The following is a 19,877-nucleotide window of genomic DNA, read 5'->3' as shown; positions in this document are numbered from 1 at the left end:
TTTACTATATTTCTGAGTATGTCTTGTAACATGTTAAGCAGCATTTTATATTTAGAACATGGTTAAAAGATTAAGCTTCAATTCATGATTTTTTTTTGTTTAAAAAAAAAATTTTAATTCTTTTTAATTTGGACAGCTTGCTTTTGGGGTAAAACTGCTATATTTGTTCACTTTTAAACGATTGGCTACGTTACAACCGTTGAATAAAAATGAGAATAAAACTCGTTTTTTTATTGTTGTTTTATTTAACTTGTCGCATAGTTAAAGGTTGTTGTGAGTGAGCATTTTTTGTGTGTTTTTTTCTTAAAGTCTCCTTGACCCCTTTTCCAATGAACAGCTTTTCTTTTCAAACAAAAGATTTCCATCTGGTTAAAATTTGAGAATGTCAGCGACGGTAGTAACACAAACCTTATTTTTTTGTATCAGGCTGGAAATGTATATCTTTTATTATTGTTTGTATTTCAGTCGGAAGCGTTTTGTTTCTTTTCTATCTATCCACTTACTAAACAAGAGCGGGTATGTTGCTGCGTCGTCACCGAAAGACGAACTTTGTTTTAAGAGATTTTTATAATTTAGTCGGAAAAAAATGAAATAATCTGAAATTAATGAAAATTGACAGATCAATTTTTCATATAGAAAGAACAAACGTTGCTGAATCCTCCTTAAGTATGTTGAATTGTTTGCGTTTATTCGATCATAATCGCATATACAAGACATGTATCATCCAGATTGACTTGGGTTCTCATCTTCAGTGTTCCAATTTAAAAAGCGAATTTGAAAACTTTTTCAACAACAAAACTTTTCTCATGCACATATCTGAAAGCGCTGCACCGGATTTCATAGTCTCTAGTTGTTAATTATAAATATCAAAGACTCTTTAGTGAATATTGACATTTTAAAAAACCCATAGGTTGAAAAGGTTGTACATCACACACTTTGTATTCTATGCTATATTACAGGGTTATCTCTTATTTTGTTTTATTCCGGTGTACGAATATTTCGAATGCTGAGTTGGCTGTGTGGCGTTAAACCCGGATTACATGTAAATGGGTTTCATTCATGAGGCTTGCCTTTATACGTGATTGATAATATTAATATTTACTGCGTCATTTTGACAGTTTTTTCTTTTCTAAAAAAAAATTTTCTTTTAGTAGCAATGGTTGATAGTGTTCCACAGTACCGTATGATTTTCGTGTTTAGCCAGCGATGTACTAAATAAAGGTTTTGCAAGTTGATTTAAAAGAAATCTAGTTGTTTTATTATACAACTCAAATAAGGCTTCTGTCGTAAATCTTTATTGAACGTACAAGGTGTTGTGTATACGTGTAAAATGATTTTCAGTGCTTGTGATAATTGTTCGCGTGTAAATCCTCACTTGTTACGATGTTTTAGCCAATAGCACACGAATTTCGATTAACATTTATGTGAATTAAACGCATTGAAAACATGAATCAATGCTATGTCATAACATAACATAAAGGTTGAATGAATATTAAATCTAAAGTGGATACGATTCACAAAGAATAAAGAATTCAATCAATTTTTTATTCGCTCATATTAAGCAGGAATAATTTAATGACAAGTCAATGATGAGTGAATTCGTTAACAAAAAAAAAATCCCGTTTTTTTCCTTATTTTAACAACTTTTGATAGTGTAAAGATAGTCATCGCGTTTAATGCAAGTATAAGAAAAACGTGTTCATTATGTAAATATATCTTGCCGTTTTCCTACAAGATTGTACCATTTTACTAATATTCAAATCTTTTTGAAAATATTCTTAATACACAGTGGTCTACTTTATGTGTTTCCGATTTGCGACAATAAGGAAAGTACAATTTGTACGACACTTTGAATGGATTAAAACAGTTGTATAAACTCACTTTAAAATGAACAAGTTGAACTTTAAATAGTAAATATTTTGGTTGTGGTATGATCAGGTAAGCTTTTTAAAAATTTATGTCAAGATTGAATATTGTTTAACAAATGTCAGAAAATAGGTGTCACTTCAACATAAGATTGTTCACTAAAAAAAAAATGTAATGTTTTATCATATTTTTAAAGCCATCAAATTTTGTGTTCTTCCCACTACATGAGACTATTATTTCACTAGGGTTATTTTTTTGAAAATTAAATGCACTATTGTACCCGAATAATGGAGATGAAAAATGTTACTTGAACTTTGTAGGAAAAACGATTTCTGGCCTATCGCATCCAGAAAAATTAAATTTCCTTGCGTAAACAATACACCGAAATCATACCAAATAAAATTTTAACGGTAAAAAGTCAAAATATTTATCCTGCGTTACATTGATAAACGGTTGTACAATAGAATAATGATAGAAAATTTACGCACATCCCATTAAAAACAATTTTAATAAAATTCTCCGTGTTTTATGTAGTGCAACTTTAAACCCATTTTAAAAGAAAAGAGTATTCTAATGAGATAGCCATGATATGTTGCTTCCATCATGTACGTTTCGAAATGGGCGTCATCATGTCACTGGTGTCACAGCGAGTGGCAATCGTATTTTGCATGACAAGAAAAAAAAGCCATTTTTACATTAAGGAATTCACTACCTCGAAGCTATGAATGAATTTGTTGAAATAATTGATTACAATGGAAACTTCACGTAATACTAGTTGTAGACTCTATAGTTGACATATATGCTATCTATAGGGGTTCTCCGAGTCATTGGCTGAAAAAAGCGGATTTAACGACACGAGGTTTTGATTATTCTGTTATTACGGTATTAGGATGTCAAAGCAGTGGGAAAAGTGAGATAATCGTTTTTTGTTAAAGATAGCTTAACTGTAACGTGTTAAAAGGTACAATGTTGAACACGTTGTTTGGTACAACATTTCCGGTTATGGACGCTTCCCTTGGAAGATCACAAACCACAAAGGGACTTTGGTTGGCAAAAGACTTAAACTCTCCTACAATTGTAGTAGATGTTGAGGGAACGGATTCAAAAGAACGTGGTGAAGACCGTTTAGTACGAAAATAAAATTGTAGTTAACATAAAACATTTGCATGCGTCGGTGGGGAATTAATTTTTCCATTGAGAATTCTAGACGTTTGAACATAGAACCGCTTTATTTTCCTTAGCTTTAGCCGATTGCGTTCTTGTCAATATGTGGTATCATGTAAGAAGTAAAACACTTTTTTTTTTGTTTCTAATGTGTTTCGCATGAGTTTAGGATTTGGGTAGATATACTGCATCCAATTACGGCTTATTGAAAACGGTGCTTGGTGTTAATTTGGAATTGTTTCAAACAGAAGAAACGTGAGAGTTGTTTTTTTGTGATCATTGACACATTCAATTTTTTTTTAGCTCTTCCAAAACGACAATGGTATTTGTTATTCGGGATTATAACCGGAAACTAACTCCTCTAAGTACATACAAAACCAATAAAATAAACACTAATGTACTGATGCCGTATTACAGAAACCTTAGAAGCAATGATTCACGACGATTTGAAACGCTTATGGAAAGATACGCCCAAAGTTGGTTGTTTTTTTCTTGACGGGAAAGTTACTTTAAACTAGCGCATTATGTACCGTAGCCAACCATGTATGCGGAATCCAGCGCGGATGATTTTTTTAACTTTGAAATCGTTGGATTGCCTTCTTTTATTGAACGACCAGAAGAATTCATCTCAGCTTGTGCGGCATTTAGGCAAAGGTACGTTTTTTGAATTAAAAAAAAAAAATCTAATTACTCTATTAGATGGTTAGCATCTTTACGACCAAAACAATATTCCCGAGGTGTTCCAGCAGATGGTTTTCCATTTTATGTTGAGAAAGTTTGGGTACTTTTTTTTTGTATCTTCAAATATTCTGTACATTGTTATGTGTTTTTTTTTCAGGAAACTGTTTTACAATCTGCTCAATTAGATATACCATCACAAAAGACAATGCTTGCAATTTACAGGTAAAAATTTTATAATCCCACTATTTTTGTTTAAAAAGAGAAACGAATAACATTTCGAACAGATGTGACGAGCTTAAAAGTGAAGCCTTTACATGTGTTATGTTCGAACTACAAGACTTTTTAAAAGACGTGCAAGTCTCGGGTTCTTCAGTGAATGTTAGGGCGTGGTCGTTTAAAATTATAAATCTTGCTTTAGGTTAAAAAAAAACGTACTGCGATTTTAACGTTTATATTTTGTTGTTTAAGATATGTTTGATCCTCCGGCGTCTCGTTATGATTCAATTGTTTATAAAAAAAAACGTATTCAGCTTATTCAAAAGTAAGCAATACATTTGTTGAATGTAATAACATTTTTGACTAGTTTTTAAAAATGTTTTTGTTGTAGTTTACAAAGAGAAATACAAAAAGTTGGAGATGTGATCTTATCAAAAAGACGACAGGAAATTTTCGATGATTTCTCTAGGAAAACTAATTTGTTTCTTGAAAAATTGGTACTCTGACCATTCTTAAGCTTAAGTTCAATTTGGCGTTAACTTTTTTTTTTTCAATTAGAATACTCAGCAACAAGTTTTTGACGCATGTCTTTATTTCAGAAAAACTATGTATTGTTTCAATTTTTTCTTTTTAACTGGTTTACTATATATTTTGTTTGTTGTAGAGATGAAGCAAAAAAAGAAGCTTTGAAAGAACTTTTAAGTGAGTTTGAAACCATTAATTTAGACGTTACAGATGAGGATATAAAAGAACACTTTCAAATTGATACTGCACAACATGAACAAGCTCTATCAGGTAGACCAGTCTTTTCAATGCAGTCAATGATGTTTCGTGTATTGCTCTACTTAAAGCAAGTATGGAAAGTGCTGTTCTTCTTTTTTATGAGCATTTATTGCAAAAAGTTTCTACTGAAATTTCGCAAAAAGCATTTGAGAGCTTAGGCGATGTTGATCGTTTTTTGAATTTTCCAGGTATTCTTATTTAAAAGTTTTTTTTTTGTCAATATATTACGTCTTCTCAAAGACTTGTCAGTTTCCTCTTTTTGGAGTGCCATTGACGCTCAAATTCACAATACGCTCGCTATTTTGCAAGAAGAACTTGAAAACGTTTTAATAGGTGACGCGCATATTTGAGAACAGCAGTAGAAAAATGACAAAATTTTTGGTTTAGGACTTGAAAGTGTCATGACGGAAAAGCAAATAAATCCCAAGGAGTACTTCTTAAAAATTATATACCAACAAATTGAATCAAAACTTAAAGTTATTCTTGATTGGCGTGCTCATTATATTATGAACCGGTTTCAACAATTTTTTAACCAAGACAGTCAACAAGTACCTCGTCACTGGCAAAACTACACAAGTGACCACATTAAAGATATATATTTGGAAGCGCGAGAAAAAAGCTTGGGTAACAGATTTTTCTTTTTTAACCCTTCTGAAATATATCTTAATACTATTAGTTATTCTTTCGATTTTCTCGGATATGGAAAGTGTCGAAATATTTTCAGACAACGATACTTTGAAGAATAGTAAAACTTATCCCTATTTCATTCGATGACACTATTTTTATTTACAGATTTTCTTAAATGGATTCAGTCAATGAATTTAAAAGAGGATGAAATACTAGCAAAAGTAGCGAATTGACAAATTTCGCCAAAATAGTTTTTTATAAATTTCGTTTGATTCAACTAGGTGCAAATTCAAATGCAAAAAGCCTATCAAGAAGCACATTTGCTACAAACAACTAGAGGGTAAATTAGACAGTTAGATGTCGATTCTTTGATTTGCACAATTTTCTTGTAGAAATAGGTCTCGAATTCCTTGGTGGATATGGATTCTGCTCCTTGCTTTAGGATACAATGAATTGGCAATGATTTTAGCGTCGCCTTTCATTCTTCTAGCTGTACTATTCCTATGTTTAGTTGCTAGTATAACCTTATATACTAACAATTTCGGGTAAAATTACTGATTATTTGCTTTGCACAAAAACAATATAAGTTACCCAGGTTATTACAATATTTAGTCGCATGCATTTCGTCGTATGTCACATCAATGATTTCTTTTGGTTTGTCTGCATTTGATGCAACACGACCTCAAGCCGCTACGTATCTTTACAATGATAAATCCGCATTAGCACGTAGGCAACATTTTTAAACTGAAAAAAATTAATTTGGTTTTTTAGGTAACAAACATCAATGTGTTGACGAGAAAAAATAAAACATAGTTTTGTTTTAAAAAAGTTAGAGAACTGAAAGAATACAATAAACAGTAACATTTTCATTGTAATTTTTTTTCACGTAGTTTATGACATGGAACTATTCATTTTTGTGTTTGAAAAACATTTCTTTAATTTTATCGTATCTTAAGAATCTTTAAACTACTTTAAAACAAGCGATACAATTAGTTTCTGAGATATGGTGAACGAGCGCGTTTAACCATGCACTCTGTTGCATGTGTCTGTAATTCTTGTGGAAGCAGAACGGTTAGATTTTAGCACTAGACATTGTTAAAACTGTTTCATGTTGTTTGAAAACTGTTGTTTGACAACGTCATCATGGAATTCAAGGGAAAGGGAGAACAGTTTATTTCATAAGTTCAAAGAAGGTGTTAAAGTTGGAAAAGACATGTGGTACGCGAAATCCATCTGTTGATGGCTTAACTTTTGAGTTGACCCGAACAATGAAAGGTATTCAGTTACGCCTGAGGATGTTGCTTCTCTTATCGCTTTGAGAGCAGAATCTTTAAGAAACGGGTTTCGGGACTTGCCTTCTGCTCATTACAGTGACGCTTTTTTTTCATATAACAATCCGAGTCACTCTCTGGTTTTTGACGCGTTTTGTGGGGTAAAATAAACTTTATCGACTTCGCAGATGACAATTTCAACTAAAAACTTATGTTTTTGTGCGTATTTTACTATGGAAATTAGATAGGCGGAAACGCTATACAATTTTCTAAATTTACACAAGGTTTTGTTATTGGAATGGATTCTTCTTTCCAATGTTTACTGAAAGTTCAACATAACAGTCAAGTGTACGGTAAATTATATCTGTTGCGTATACCATGAGAAATCATGATTTATTCATTTTAACGATTAAACCAAATCAGGCGTTTCAAGTCAACTGGATTGTGTTCTGGCGGATACGACCCGGTTACCGTTTCGTGAATGCAATGACTTTTTTGATATAGTCAGTTTAACCCTCAATTTAGGATATCACCTAAAACCTATTTTTTTCCTTCAGACTTTCTTGTCTCCTCCTTGGGGAGGTCCGAAATACTGTAAAAAAACTATTATAAGTCTTGAAAATATTATACATTTAGGGTTTCAGGTAATGTACCAATATTTGAAAAAAAAAAGTTTCTGTTGTTTTGGTTAGATGCTTGAAAAACATCTTGCTAAAACTATTATATACTATCTGTACGTTTCACAGTGCTTCGACTTTTTACACTTTTTCTTTCATGTCGTAGGCCTCGAAATTTACAATTACTTGATCTGGTAACTGAGCTTTTCATATTGTATTTGTGATACATTTATTCAATTGACATTGTAGAATTATCTCTTTGAAAAAAATTTAGTCTGTTTTTTGGAAGGTTATTTAAATCGTTCAGGACGCTTTCATTTTTACCATTCAGCTTCAAATAGAACAGTAGGGTGCCAAATTGAAAAAAAAACGGTGTCCACTGAAACATTAGCTTCTTTATGGTATCCGTTGAAGCAAAACAGCTGGTCGTGGAACTTGTCAGTAGTAACGGTGTGGATCGGTGCCCTTGCAAATGTAGCATTTAACTTATTTCATTCACCTATATGTCATCCATGCATTTCGAATGTTAATAATGTTAGCAGAAAATGTTTCTTTATTTCTTTTTGGAAGACAATAGAAAACTCTTTACTTCAAATATTAGGCGTTTCAGGTACTCTTCCACATAGAACTGTTTATCGTCGACATACACAAGTCAATTATATCATTCGAGCATCCCCATGCCATGTTACCCGCGTCTATTTAAAGAAATGCTGCGAGAAGAAGTTTCGTCGTTTGCATCAAATAAAGTCTTATAAAATTGTAAAGAAGAAAATTGAAAAAAAGTTTTTTCATACTTTGCTTAAAAAATATCTGAGCATCGTATTCGCAGTCCAAATAAATACTTTATGGTGTTTTGTTAATAAAACAGAGGGAGCGACTTTACATCGTATTGTGTTACAACTTGAGTGTATTAAGCAATTTCGAAACCAGCTCGTTTCACAGTTATTCAACTTTTTGAACGAGTTATCTAAAAAATCGTCATAAGACCTTCAGCCGCTGATTTAATCACCGTCGAGTTGTAATTTTAAATGCTTAACTGAAAACGTTATTATAGGCTAGTTAATGATTTCTCAAGGCGTCCGTCTCCTTTATCATCTTTTCCTTTGGTGTGCTATATTTCAAAAGAATAAGTCTTTTGATATACATTAACAAATAAGAGGTAAAAAGTTTTCACGGAATTCTTTATAAACAATGCGAAAATTGGCTTAATTTTTATAATTTAAACGTGTGATGAAGTTCAGTCATTCCAAGGGTAAAGAATATCTCGAACTCTTATTTTAAAGAATGCCACAGTTTCATATCGTTAAATAAAATAGCAGCATCATTTTCTTGTTTGTATCCATAAAATAATAGTTGATTGATATTGTTGTGTAAAGTGCAGACATGTTTTGGGAAAAAATTTTAAAACTTTTTGGCGCTTTGCAGTGCTTATGACTTTATTCAATAAAATTAAATCATTGTAGTCAATGATGTTGCATATTTCTCATACACTAAACTCGCCGGTGTTGAGAACGTATTTTCAAAAAAGTCTACGATTTTTCTAGTTGTGCGTTAGAAAAACGGTTTAAAAAAAACTCCCATACAATAGCAAAAAGAATAAAAACCAATTCTACTTTTGTACAATAGTCCATCGGTTCAATTTTCAATTTCATCATTTTCAGATAGATAATCGTCTCTTGATAATTTACTCAACTTGTTGGTAGTTTTTTTGTTAGATGCTTGATTCAAATACATTTCCATGACCTAAAAATAAGGGACGCTTGCTTTGATTGTATTGTAATGCATTTACCTGATTTGCCGATGTGGCTTGCTCAGGAGTTTTATCTGGACGAACCCTAATAAAACGAGGAAATCTTAAGCCTATTCCCTATAGTACACGTAAAAAATGAGTATCAAAACATTTCTATAAAACTAGCAAGAGTTGTCACTTTTAAAAAATTGTTGACGCCGCTGGAAGCGGTGTGAACCGGTGAAATAGATAAATCTGCGGCTCGAACTTCCCATACAACACGTGGAGAAAACCAAACATCAGGAGTCTACAAAACATTAATAAAAATTAAAACAACTGTCAGAAACATAAGTCTTTAGTTTCTAGGTTTTTTCTTAGAAAAGATTAAAAAAAAACATTCTGATACCATTTTTTCATGAACATGATATCCAGTATGTTTTATTGCAATTGTGTGTTCTTGAAGTTCTTGATAAAATTCATGAAGTTGATCGTCAGAAAATCCTGTCCCTGTTTTGCAAATCGTTTGGAAAGTATCTTCGTTCTCATTATAACAACCTATTTAAACGCGCACACAGAAACACAAACAAACAACCCAATGTTTTTCTATATGTGGTTATTACAAACTCGGAATAATTTAGTGTACCCAGTAGAAAAGCACCGAAAACTTTTGAACGCTTTCCTCGTCCAGCGTACGCTCCCATCAAAACAAGATCTAAAGTGTCTGTTATATTCTAAGAATGGGGCCCAATTCAGATTTAAAGAGTAAGGTCGTAGACAAAAAGATAGAGACTATGTCGTACATCAAGATAATCTTTCTTTAATTTGAGCCAATTAAACGACCGCTTCGAAGGTTCGTATGATGCGGAATCTTTTAGGGTTTTGATCATTAAGCCTTCACAATTGGATTCCATGGCTTCTTGTAGAAACGCATCGACGTCTTCGAGCAAATTCATTTCTTTGTGACTGAGAAAATCATATGAACATAATTCTTTTGTGGAATACACTGTACCTTGCAAATTGTACTTGGTTAGGAATTTCAATAAGTAACTCTTGAAGATAGCTGCGTCTAAAAAATTGTTTTCCGTTGCTTTTTATTTCAAAAAAAGGCGACAGTATACCTTTCAATAAGCGGCTTTTTCAAAAGACTTTCTTTGTTAAGATATAAACAATCAAAAACAAAAATGCAAACTTTTACTTTTGATTCCTACAGTTAACGAAATTTGGCAAAAAATGTTTTACATACAATTAGGTCATGAATACACCAGTACAATTGAGTTATCGACATTTTTTTTTTTTCGTGTTGATAAAACTTGGAAAGGTAATATACGTTCCGTGTCACAGTTGAAGGCTACAATCTCAGAGTCTACAATATAATCTTGAACATTCTAAGTTATTTCAAAAAGTAAAAGCAAAAATAGTGTTAAGAAGCCTTTTTCCACAACCGCATGTACTTGTTTAATACAGCTCTTCATAAGTGCCACGACATCTGGATATTTTTGAGTTATTGTTTCCAGATTACGTGAGAATATTCTGACAAGAACATTGTACTTGAATAAAACTTCTCACTGAAGGCATTAATTTTAAAACTTTACACGACATCTCCATCACTTTTTAAGTGTATTTGAGCTCTTTCTCCGTCATATTTATATTCACAGGTAAATTCACAATTTGAGAAACGAGAAAAAATTTCTTCCAAACCTAAACCAACAATTTCTTACTTATTTAGGCTCACAAAGAAGAACATACACTAAAGTCACCATCAAATTAAATTAACAAGATCGACTTATGAAAACATTATTTTAGAATACAACTGATACGCTATATTAAAAATGCGATGTTGCCGAGAGAGATTTTAGATATGTTTCATTTAAAACTAATTAGATTGTAGGGAAGAAGTACGAGTACATTCTTATAAAATATATCGATGTTGTTATATCGAGGTGATGGGTTTTTGTTTAATGTTACCTTTAGTAGGTTTAGCTAACATTGGTTGTACGGGGATTCCTGGTTGTACGACACAGGAATCTTTCAATTGATCAGGCTTTTCTCCTATTAAAAAAAAATTATATGTTTGGATTGACATTATAATTTTTTTTCCGTACTGACCTTTAAAAAGATTTTTAATAACGAATTCAATATTAGATGCTTGGGAAAAAGCTGTTCGTACAGCAGCCTCCATTTCGATTAATGCCTTTTCAACATTCTAACGGGAACAACAATCATAGATAAGAAAACTCAGAATAAGTATTGCACCGATCCAAGTAACGTGTTAGTAGAACGACGTCGCACATCGCTACAGCCTTCGTACTCCTGATTGAAAGCCAGTTCAGGATCCGGTTTAGGAATCGTTAAAACAAAAGCATATGCCAAAGACTACAACGTCACAAGGTTTATTAAATTTTCCGCGTTAACTTACAATAAATGTTTTACTATGTTTGTGAAACTATGAAAAAAAAAATTTACCTGATAAATGGTTGCCATTTGTACACCCAAACGCATTTTTCCTTGCAAAAATCTTATAATAAATTTTGCTTCACTTCCTTCTGCTGCAACAAGCATTCGTTTTATCTAACGTTAAATGCAATAGATTTGACAAATTTGGAAGGGTCAGGTTTTTGTAAAATGACCTTTTCTTTTTTTTTTGTTTGAGCTGTAGTGCCGCTTATATCTGATAAATTTCTCAACTCAGAAAAAACTGAGGAAATCGTCAAGGGACGCGGCCGAAACAGAACACGCATTTTAGATCGACTCAGTTCAGCAACACGTCCTAAATCTTCATGCTTCATTAAATCTTTAAATAATTAAAAATTGAGATCAAAGTAAAAAATTATATAAAATACAAATAAATTTAAAACCACTATGTTTCTAGATTCACGTTTCAGTCTTAATGTAAATGTTTTTGTAGCCTACCCGCTTTTACACTTTTTTCAGATCGGCCATATACTTCAGTAACAATTTTCAAAAGAAGACCTTCTCCAATACCCATTTCCACATTCATATACACAGGAGCTACTCTTTAAAAACAATATATTGTTTGTCCCATAGATATTGTATTATGAAAATTAACATTTACTTATTCAAACAAAAGTAGGTTAATGGTATAATATCCGTAGGAGAGTGCCAAAGAAGCAGTCGAACAATATTAGTTAATGCAACAACAACTTTTTTTTTGGACCCACTACCAGATCCTTTAAGGGCTTCAATCGTATTGAATATATTAGCTATACAAGAGAATCTAAAAATTGAAAAGACAAAAACGTAGTTTTATTATACATATAAACCTTAAAATTTACTTCACAGAATGAGTCTTATCCAGTTCATTTTGCTGTAAAAAAGTGGAGCTATCAACAGACGCAGGGTCAAAGAAAGGAGAGACCATTGTGTCACATGGAGGGGTGCGTGGGTTGACGGATACGGTTCCAAACAAGGTTCCAACTAGAACGTTACTTGTTTTAGTTTGTATCGCATTAAGCTCACTGTATCTTACCAGACGTATTTTTAATATTACCATCACTATAAAAAAATGAATCGTGTTCTGTAACTTTACAATTATCGTTTTCAGATGTAGTAGCAAGATTTAAAAGCAAGGTTTTTTTTAAAGTAGTATCGCAAGGCGACTTGACCGAAGGAGATGCCAATGGAAGAAAACACTCATCTTGGCATGATTTATGAGTAATACATAAAACACCACTTTAACATAATACGAACGAATTGTCATTGAAAGTCATACCTTCGTTTAAAATGTCTGAATGACCGTCATGAGTCCCTATTTTAAACAGGTTATTAATTCATCGTTCATTGAAAGTCAAAAAAAATACTTGATTCTTTATTTGAAATTGTTGAAGGCACCTTTACACTTGTACTTCGTAAAGGTGTTCGAATATCATTAGTATTTGGAGGAGAAACCGACGTTAATTTGAAAGGAGTTACAGAACTAGGATTTGTGTTGTTACCAAAACCAAAAGAAGAAAATTGAAGGGAGTCACTTGTTGAATGGGATTTACGCGGTATAGGAATGGGTGTTGGATCATCTTGCGCTGATAAACCACTATTTTGCCGATGAGGGCCTGCTGTATCTAAGAGTGCTAAGGAAACATCCATACTAGACGATAACTCTATTGTTCTGCTAGGTGATATCAATTTTTCTTTGAATCCTTTAGCTAGCATTTCTTGATCCGCCGGTGAAGTGATAGAAGAAATGCCATGTTGGCGCATGGAAGAATCCAAATTGCATTTGCCTCCCGGTGGTGTTCGATTTTTAGAACCTGTAAGATTAAGCTCTTGTTCCATGATCTCGCTTAACTTGTTGTTTTCACATAATGAGGTATCTTATAAAATAAAATCAACGTTTATGCGACACAAAAAATATTTTAAAAAAACCTTTAAATAAACCGGTGGAATTGATGACACCGGATAAAACATCGTAATTGGAAGAATCTTCGTTGTCACATGATACTAACAATATCAAAACGCAAATGCTTTATTCACACAAATGTGTTTGGAATCACTAACATATACGTGTTGAAAAACGTCTCCGTTTTATGACAGAACTGTTTTTAACAGTAACATCTGATCAACAAGCGATATGTACAAAGTTAACGCAATAAACAAAATACATTTTTAGTTATACTTTACTAAAAAAACAGTACTTTTTTTTGTTACTGAAACATTATAGACCATACAAATCGCGCACCTGATCCTTTGAATGACGTATGATTTACATCTGAAGCGGTCGTAACTTTTAAAGTGTCGTTTTGTGAAGCACTGGCGTTCGGATTCTACAACAAAAGGGAAAGCGCATGAGGAAACGCAAGAAACAAAATGATTACATTTCTTTTAAACCCAGACGTTTCCTCAACAAGATTAGAAGGCTGACTTGTTATTGATTTCTCACATTCCTTAATTTTTAAAGATGACGAAGTAAAAAAATCACTAGAGACAAATTTTTGTGTCTATAAAATGTTTAAGTTGTAAAAACAAAAACGTACAAAAGGGTTGTGCTGACTCTTGGCTTCATGGCACAACAATCTTAGACTTGAACCTTACTGAATGGTTAAGGTCGACAAGTACAAAAGCGATTGTACGAAAATATCTATCGCTCGAATTGAAAGAAACAAGCTACTTTTATTTTTTTTTAATCAAAGAATGCTCTGCAAGTATTTTCATTATAATTAACGTAAGTACCTTAATACTACAGAGTTATATTAGTTACCATAATTTTATTAATGAAGCATAACAAAAAATAGTTTAATACACCAAAACCTGTTAAAACAGGTTACGGCTAGACGCATCAGACAATAACTTCCTTGTCTTTGTACCATTACTACACAATTTGAGGTCTCAAAACATTTTCTTGAATTCTGCCTATTGCGAAATCGTACAAGGATAAGCTGAACCATAAAGTTCAAAAAAAATATCTTGTTCTCTCAAGTTTTTGTGTGTTATACCTGTAAAAATTATACCAAGTTTACATCAATAAAACGATAACAAAGCATCCATTCCTACATTGTTAATTCCTGTATATATTACTCTGAATTTTATTAAAATAACTATAAGACATATAGAATGCTAAAAGCCTTATCTAGTGACGATTCAAAAATAGCTTTGTCAACAATAATTATGTTTAACTAGTCTATGGTTGCTATACTAACAAATACAATAAAATAATTTTCACTTGGCGTACCGATTCATTTTGTTTTATATAATTTGTTTGGATATGAGATTCTCAGGAATCGTGCGATTCATCAATGCCGGCCGATTTCTTCAACGCCTTCCTACCTACCATGCTTACCGAAAATTTCAAACAAAGCCGTCTTGTCAACGTGCGTTTTCCACGGGTTCTAAAACTAATTGGAAAAATACCGCTGCTCAACATCGATGGGCGCCCGAAATATTGGACAATCAATACTATTGGGAACACCCGATATATACTGGTTTTCTTTTATGGATTCGTGGTATACGTCCTTATATTGAGAAATTATTTCAGGACTCTTTTTTAACCAGCAAATCCTTTGTTTTAAACATTCTATGGTTACCTTATAAAAATTTTCTTGTTAGACATAATCCTGATATTCGTTTGGTTAGTTGCCTAGGTACACTAACTAAAACCATGTCATGTTTTAAATTCTTTTTTAGAAAATTATCTACTTTACATCTTTTTTTTTTACTATTCAAACAATCAATATTGGATTAAGCCGTTGGTATCAGTCGCTTATGGTAAGTTAATTTTTTTATTTTTGTTCGCTTAATCACCGTGATCACAATGTGTTCATGCTCTCTTCTGTAAATTGCTGTAATAATTTCCAGGATATGAAAAGAAACCGAACATTACAACTAGTAAAAGAGTCAGAAGATTCCGGCTTTTTTAATACGCAAATGGACGATGATCAGTATAGAAGACGAAATTACCAAGCAGATCACGAAAGGTTATCTAAACTTTGGGAAACAGCATTGCAAAACGCTTCAAAACACACGGAGGACTGTGATGCAGGATTTGCCAAACTGTGCTCATACATTGTTGTTCCATTGGAAAACTCCAATATAACCACACCCAAGACGTGTAAGTTTGTTTATTTGTGTTGCCTCTGCGAAAAAAAAAAAAATTCCAGGGACATTCGATTTAATTCCTTATGGAAAAAACAATCGAAATACTAAAACGTTTCCTATTCCTTTTCACGAACAGGTAATAATAACCAACATTTTTTTTCCCTTTTATGTTTTACTTGCTTACTCTTTTCAAAACACTCTAAACGAAAAAGCCTCACCGTGCTTTCGCTTTTAATACAACGTATACAAACCTGGTTGCTGATTGGGGAGATTATATTGATAGGTGAGTACTTTATTTCAAAACATTATTGTTTAAGTTATTCTCTAGGCTTGATAACAAACAGGCTACTATACGTCCGACTCGTATCATGTTTACGGATGTGTTTATTCCCCCAACCAAATAAATAAAGCAAATGAATCATCGAAATTACTTCAACATACAATCTTGTTTAAACGCTTTTTAAAGTATTTAGACCTTGCTAAATATTATTACCAAATTTCAAACAATCTGTACCGTTTATCGAGCAAGTTTTTACAGACCATATGACTTTGAAATTAATTATTCACAGAGTGTTTCAATGAATTTGGATACATGTTTTTACAAATTATTATCTTTTAATAGAGTCTAGTGTTTTATTTAAATAATGGAGTAAAATTAAATAACGATTCTATCCTTGAAGATGCTAGGAGAGTGCATATTCTCTAATTTCAATCATAACAGTTTTTAAGAAAACTGTTTTTTTACGAAGCCATTTTAAGTAAAAAGAATTTGAAAAATTTTACTTTGTTTTAAATATTTGCGCACATAAATTATAAGTAACCTACCAGTTTTCCGAGCCTCTCTAATGAATGTTTGTCTATATTATTTAGCGCCAACGAGAAAAGTCGTGTGTGATGAAACCAAGAATTCAAAAAAGCAACATAATTGGTATATTTTTTTGTCCAAAAATTAAAAATATACTTTTAAAACTACGTCAGATATTTAAATAAGTCACCATGAGAACAATTTTAAACCCTAAATTATAATATGTATTGCGTTCTATTTAATAAGCTCGGATCAAGTTGTGGAACCTATGTTACTGAATTTGTGAATAAGCCTGGACAAAGATTGTTAGCATGTCAAAAAACCTTAACCTTAAAAATGAATTCCATACTTTTTTTTTTGGTATAGAAATAAGTTCCGAGCGAAACCTTCATTGTACATGCACAACTCGATGTAAAAAAAAAATTGTACAAAACAAAAAGGCTTAAAGAAAAGCGTACGCAGTATTGATTTGTTCTAAACGCACAATTTATAGTACGACACATAAATAATTACTCGCTATGTTTTATAATAGCCAAATGATTTATTCTTCCTCTAGAAATCATTCAGGTGTTTGTTGTTTACAAAATAAAAAGTATAATCACATTAGAAAAAAATTGTAAACCTTGCGCTTCGTTCGATTGAAATAAATGAAACTTTTTTATTTAATCAAAGTAAAAACTAACTTGATCTGCGTCAATTCTATTTTTTTTTTTGGCTACAGACTTAAATGAAAGAACATTTTTTTTATATGCTTCTAGTGAAGCGTGCATAGTTTTTTTTAATGAAACCTAACATCCACTCGAGCCCAAGTGTTCTACGGAAGGATGACTTAAATATTTAGTGTATCTAATTGTTTCTTGTTAGAAACTGTCTTACGTTTCTGTTACTTTTAAGTAAAAAAGTAGTGCCTAGGTTTGTTATTTTCCAAATTTATATTGTGAAAGGCTCCCTTGTTAAAAAGCTTTTTTAATTTGGAAATCATGAAAACAACCCCCTATACATTGCTGCAGGGCACGAAAATGTCGTTACCCAACACTATGTCCAAAGAGTGTCAAGGTAATATTTTAAAAACAGCTCATTAAAAAATTGCTGGGTGATGTGCGTGTTCTATACTGAATTGGTTTTATAAAGTAGATTCTCCTTACATTAATTTTTTAGAGAAAAAAAATCAAAAAGGTGGAGATCGTTTATTCAGCGTGTGGCTTTCGCGGAAGCTATGAAAGCCTAACACGGATACTCGTCAAATCACTATTAATTTTATTTCAACTGTTGCTTGTAGGAGTGAACGGAGAGTCTGGGTGTACGAGTTTGAGAGTTATTTGTAATCAAAATAATGAGTATTTTTCTGATACAGGAGTACGTAAACGCATTATTTTTTCTTTTCCTCGTTACGCGTATTTGTAAAAATGTGATCAATAATACTTAACAGTACTAAAGTTTATAGTAAACGAGTTTTATTTTCTTTTTTTCTAATACTTGTCTATTTTTTTTATTAAACTTTTTTTAAATTCTTACTGGTAGTATATTGAAGAACAGTTGAAACAAAGTAATGTAGTGACTTTATTTAACAATTTGTGATTCTTTGTTTTATTAAAACTTTACAACTTATTGTCAATTTATTTTGTGGTCCATGTAGAACAGAGATGGACGTCGGTTATTTCGTAACATAAGAAAAAGAGCAGATATAAAAAAAGGTGTTTTAGATCGTTTGGTGAGCAGAAAATATTTTTTGAAAAAAAATTGTGCAACGTTTTTGTTGTCATAGGCTGAAATAAAAACACAGGGAACAGTCTGGGCTTGCTGCTGCTCGCATGAATATGTAAGCAATTTACAGGTTCAAATAAGAAATTGTTTCATGTGGTATTGCTCCAATTCAACGGCATTTCAATGTCTTTTCTTTACGTCTTTGCACTTTCAATCATGGTGCCTCACGAGTTATTGTGTGACAATATAATAAATTGTTTTGCACTATCAATGACGCTTCATTTATAAAACCAGAAAGTCTACATTTTTATTTTGATAAATCCCTTTTGTTTTTCATCTAGGTCTTCGATGATCTTCAAGCAGCGTATCACGAGGGATATTTTGATCCCTCCATTTTAACGTAAATTTTTTTTTATTGCTTTTCTTACTGTTATAATTTGTTGCTAGGTTAGTAACAGCATATAGTGAAGTCCTATATTGCAAAGCGTTTGAGAAGCATACATTATTTTTGTTCAAGTTTGGTACTGAAATTTTCTTACTGCTTACCATCCATTGAACGTTCTAGGTTGTGTAGTGGCCTGGAATTTAACTCTTGAAAATCGTGTGGTATGTTTTTTTTTGTGTGGGACTCTTATTTGTGTTTCGTTGTTTCGATTGTAAAAAAATGCGTACTATGAGCCTTATTTCAAAAACACGTTGACTTTAGAAAGTTTTAAATTTACTGCGTCATTTTCAAAAAAAACCTTATCAAAGAAAATATGAAGAAGATGAAATGAATTTCGCTTTAGATGATAAACAAGGTATACGTCAAGATACTATTCATATTGTCACGGATGATATGTTTGAAAAACTTGGGTATTCTTATGCCTTTGCTCAAGTGTGTTTTTTTTTGTTTGTTTGTGTGTGTGTGTGTGTGTGTGTGTGTGGCATTAAATTTTTTCATTTCTTTTCTCTTAGTGTGTGAAACTCGCTTATTTTGAATCCAATGTTGACGAGACAATTGAAAGAACCCGAGCCATACCAGGTTTTTTTATTGGTGTGAATCCCCACTGTAAAAAATTAGTGATTGCGTAGAAAGTCTTGCGGTCACTGGAAAAGTCAATTCGACGCGGAAAGATATTAGTCGTCGTATAGGAGAATTATTTACAAGTCGTTTTTATATTAATCTTCATACAGATATTTTAGATACTCCTGATATATTTTGGGATTTTGATGAATACGCCCATCACTACTCATCATGCAGACGTTATTTGGAAATACCTAAGAGAGTGGAAATTTTAAATCAGCGGTAGAAACTGAGTTTAATTCTGATTGCTTAACATGCACAAGTACGTTCCTCTCCGTTTTTTTTTTATGTGTTCAGACTTGACATTATTAAAGATTTATATGATATGCTTAATGATGAGTTAACAATTCAGGTGATTCTATGATAATTCTTGATTTTAGTAAAAAACTCGAGTTGTTTTTAATGTCAGCATGGTCATCGGTTAGAATGGATTGTCATTTATTTAATTTGCATTGAAGTGGCTATTGAAATCATCTGGAAAATTATTATAAAAGATATTCTTAAATTAGTATGATTTCAATCCTGCATTGGAAGTTTTTTTTTCGATAGTGGTAAAGAGCGCAGGCGCTTCCATTGACCTAACCTGTGGAGTTTCCGACGTCTTTCCATACATTCGTTTATATTAAAAAATATTTTTATATGAAAAAACCTGGTCTTGCTGTATGTGACACGCATTTTTTTTACTTGTCGTTATTATTAAAGTTAATAAATAATATCATAATTTCTAATTCTAAATAATCAAAGTTTTTTTTTGATTCATTAATAGTGAAGATATGTGGAAACGTGGTTAAGAAAATGTTAC

General features: G+C 32.2%; 5 protein-coding genes across 17 annotated transcripts; 4 read left to right on the top strand and 1 right to left on the bottom strand.

The window, feature by feature from the left end:
* The first annotated feature begins 2,554 nt into the window (after positions 1–2,554).
* Positions 2,555–6,298, top strand: LOC128883252 (protein SEY1 homolog). Of its 2 annotated transcripts, none has more exons than XM_054135426.1 (24): positions 2,555–2,631; positions 2,679–2,776; positions 2,828–2,994; positions 3,074–3,145; positions 3,200–3,285; positions 3,334–3,395; positions 3,448–3,506; positions 3,566–3,684; positions 3,730–3,805; positions 3,869–3,933; positions 3,996–4,129; positions 4,180–4,252; positions 4,319–4,424; positions 4,486–4,535; positions 4,592–4,722; positions 4,779–4,898; positions 4,951–5,043; positions 5,098–5,334; positions 5,387–5,455; positions 5,503–5,558; positions 5,619–5,677; positions 5,730–5,882; positions 5,933–6,063; positions 6,109–6,298. In XM_054135426.1, the coding sequence occupies exons 1-24, from the start codon at positions 2,588–2,590 to the stop codon at positions 6,141–6,143; spliced, it is 2,295 nt and encodes a 764-aa protein (XP_053991401.1). In that variant the 5' UTR covers positions 2,555–2,587; the 3' UTR covers positions 6,144–6,298. The 2 variants fall into 2 exon arrangements, with proteins under 2 accessions (XP_053991401.1, XP_053991400.1); XM_054135425.1 differs by having other exon boundaries at positions 3,730–3,811.
* Positions 6,299–6,421: 123 nt separating this feature from the next.
* LOC128883137 (uncharacterized) lies at positions 6,422–8,597 on the top strand. 9 transcript variants are annotated; one of them, XR_008458751.1, is made up of 10 exons: positions 6,422–6,555; positions 6,613–6,769; positions 6,853–6,961; positions 7,032–7,111; positions 7,166–7,252; positions 7,301–7,341; positions 7,392–7,419; positions 7,475–7,570; positions 7,617–7,699; positions 7,768–8,597. XR_008458751.1 is itself a non-coding variant. In XM_054135161.1 (9 exons), the coding sequence occupies exons 1-9, from the start codon at positions 6,446–6,448 to the stop codon at positions 7,635–7,637; spliced, it is 729 nt and encodes a 242-aa protein (XP_053991136.1). In that variant the 5' UTR covers positions 6,422–6,445; the 3' UTR covers positions 7,638–8,597. The 9 variants fall into 9 exon arrangements, 6 of the variants coding, with proteins under 6 accessions (XP_053991136.1, XP_053991135.1, XP_053991134.1 ...); XR_008458750.1 differs by having other exon boundaries at positions 7,765–8,597; XM_054135161.1 differs by having other exon boundaries at positions 7,617–8,597.
* A 144-nt stretch (positions 8,598–8,741) lies between these two features.
* On the bottom strand, positions 8,742–14,104 carry LOC128883136 (DNA ligase 1-like). The gene is made up of 27 exons (XM_054135155.1): positions 13,943–14,104; positions 13,784–13,886; positions 13,648–13,732; positions 13,467–13,523; positions 13,335–13,409; positions 12,773–13,282; positions 12,685–12,720; positions 12,442–12,609; positions 12,248–12,389; positions 12,028–12,189; positions 11,865–11,968; positions 11,582–11,745; positions 11,418–11,522; positions 11,208–11,327; positions 11,061–11,157; positions 10,920–11,003; positions 10,547–10,652; positions 10,406–10,484; positions 10,223–10,339; positions 10,073–10,158; positions 9,964–10,020; positions 9,755–9,917; positions 9,598–9,685; positions 9,361–9,509; positions 9,154–9,261; positions 9,015–9,092; positions 8,742–8,968 (listed from the first exon to the last, which is right to left on the bottom strand). Exons 1-27 carry the CDS (start codon positions 13,969–13,971, stop codon positions 8,861–8,863), a joined length of 3,180 nt encoding a protein of 1,059 aa, XP_053991130.1. The 5' UTR covers positions 13,972–14,104; the 3' UTR covers positions 8,742–8,860.
* Positions 14,105–14,539: 435 nt separating this feature from the next.
* Positions 14,540–16,753, top strand: LOC128883353 (uncharacterized). 3 transcript variants are annotated; one of them, XR_008458862.1, is made up of 8 exons: positions 14,540–15,033; positions 15,090–15,170; positions 15,261–15,513; positions 15,563–15,636; positions 15,713–15,783; positions 15,829–16,258; positions 16,371–16,428; positions 16,479–16,753. XR_008458862.1 is itself a non-coding variant. In XM_054135613.1 (6 exons), the coding sequence occupies exons 1-6, from the start codon at positions 14,671–14,673 to the stop codon at positions 15,902–15,904; spliced, it is 918 nt and encodes a 305-aa protein (XP_053991588.1). In that variant the 5' UTR covers positions 14,540–14,670; the 3' UTR covers positions 15,905–16,753. The 3 variants fall into 3 exon arrangements, 1 of the variants encoding a protein (XP_053991588.1); XR_008458861.1 differs by having other exon boundaries at positions 15,829–16,428; XM_054135613.1 differs by having other exon boundaries at positions 15,829–16,753.
* A 182-nt stretch (positions 16,754–16,935) lies between these two features.
* LOC128883234 (uncharacterized) lies at positions 16,936–19,807 on the top strand. Of its 2 annotated transcripts, XM_054135378.1 has the most exons (14): positions 16,936–17,198; positions 17,250–17,361; positions 17,464–17,481; positions 17,585–17,661; positions 17,942–18,016; positions 18,071–18,124; positions 18,351–18,409; positions 18,457–18,530; positions 18,575–18,615; positions 18,716–18,886; positions 18,967–19,033; positions 19,084–19,297; positions 19,373–19,427; positions 19,485–19,807. In XM_054135378.1, the coding sequence occupies exons 2-14, from the start codon at positions 17,286–17,288 to the stop codon at positions 19,587–19,589; spliced, it is 1,086 nt and encodes a 361-aa protein (XP_053991353.1). In that variant the 5' UTR covers positions 16,936–17,198; positions 17,250–17,285; the 3' UTR covers positions 19,590–19,807. The 2 variants fall into 2 exon arrangements, with proteins under 2 accessions (XP_053991353.1, XP_053991352.1); XM_054135377.1 differs by having other exon boundaries at positions 16,937–17,361.
* The last annotated feature ends 70 nt before the right edge of the window (positions 19,808–19,877 follow it).

This window comes from Hylaeus volcanicus, unplaced genomic scaffold (genome assembly GCF_026283585.1).
Source record: "Hylaeus volcanicus isolate JK05 unplaced genomic scaffold, UHH_iyHylVolc1.0_haploid 12221, whole genome shotgun sequence".
Classification (NCBI taxonomy): domain Eukaryota; kingdom Metazoa; phylum Arthropoda; class Insecta; order Hymenoptera; family Colletidae; genus Hylaeus; species Hylaeus volcanicus.
The sequence above is the reverse complement of the archived record's forward strand: the minus strand, read 5'-3'. Positions and strand labels throughout refer to the sequence as shown.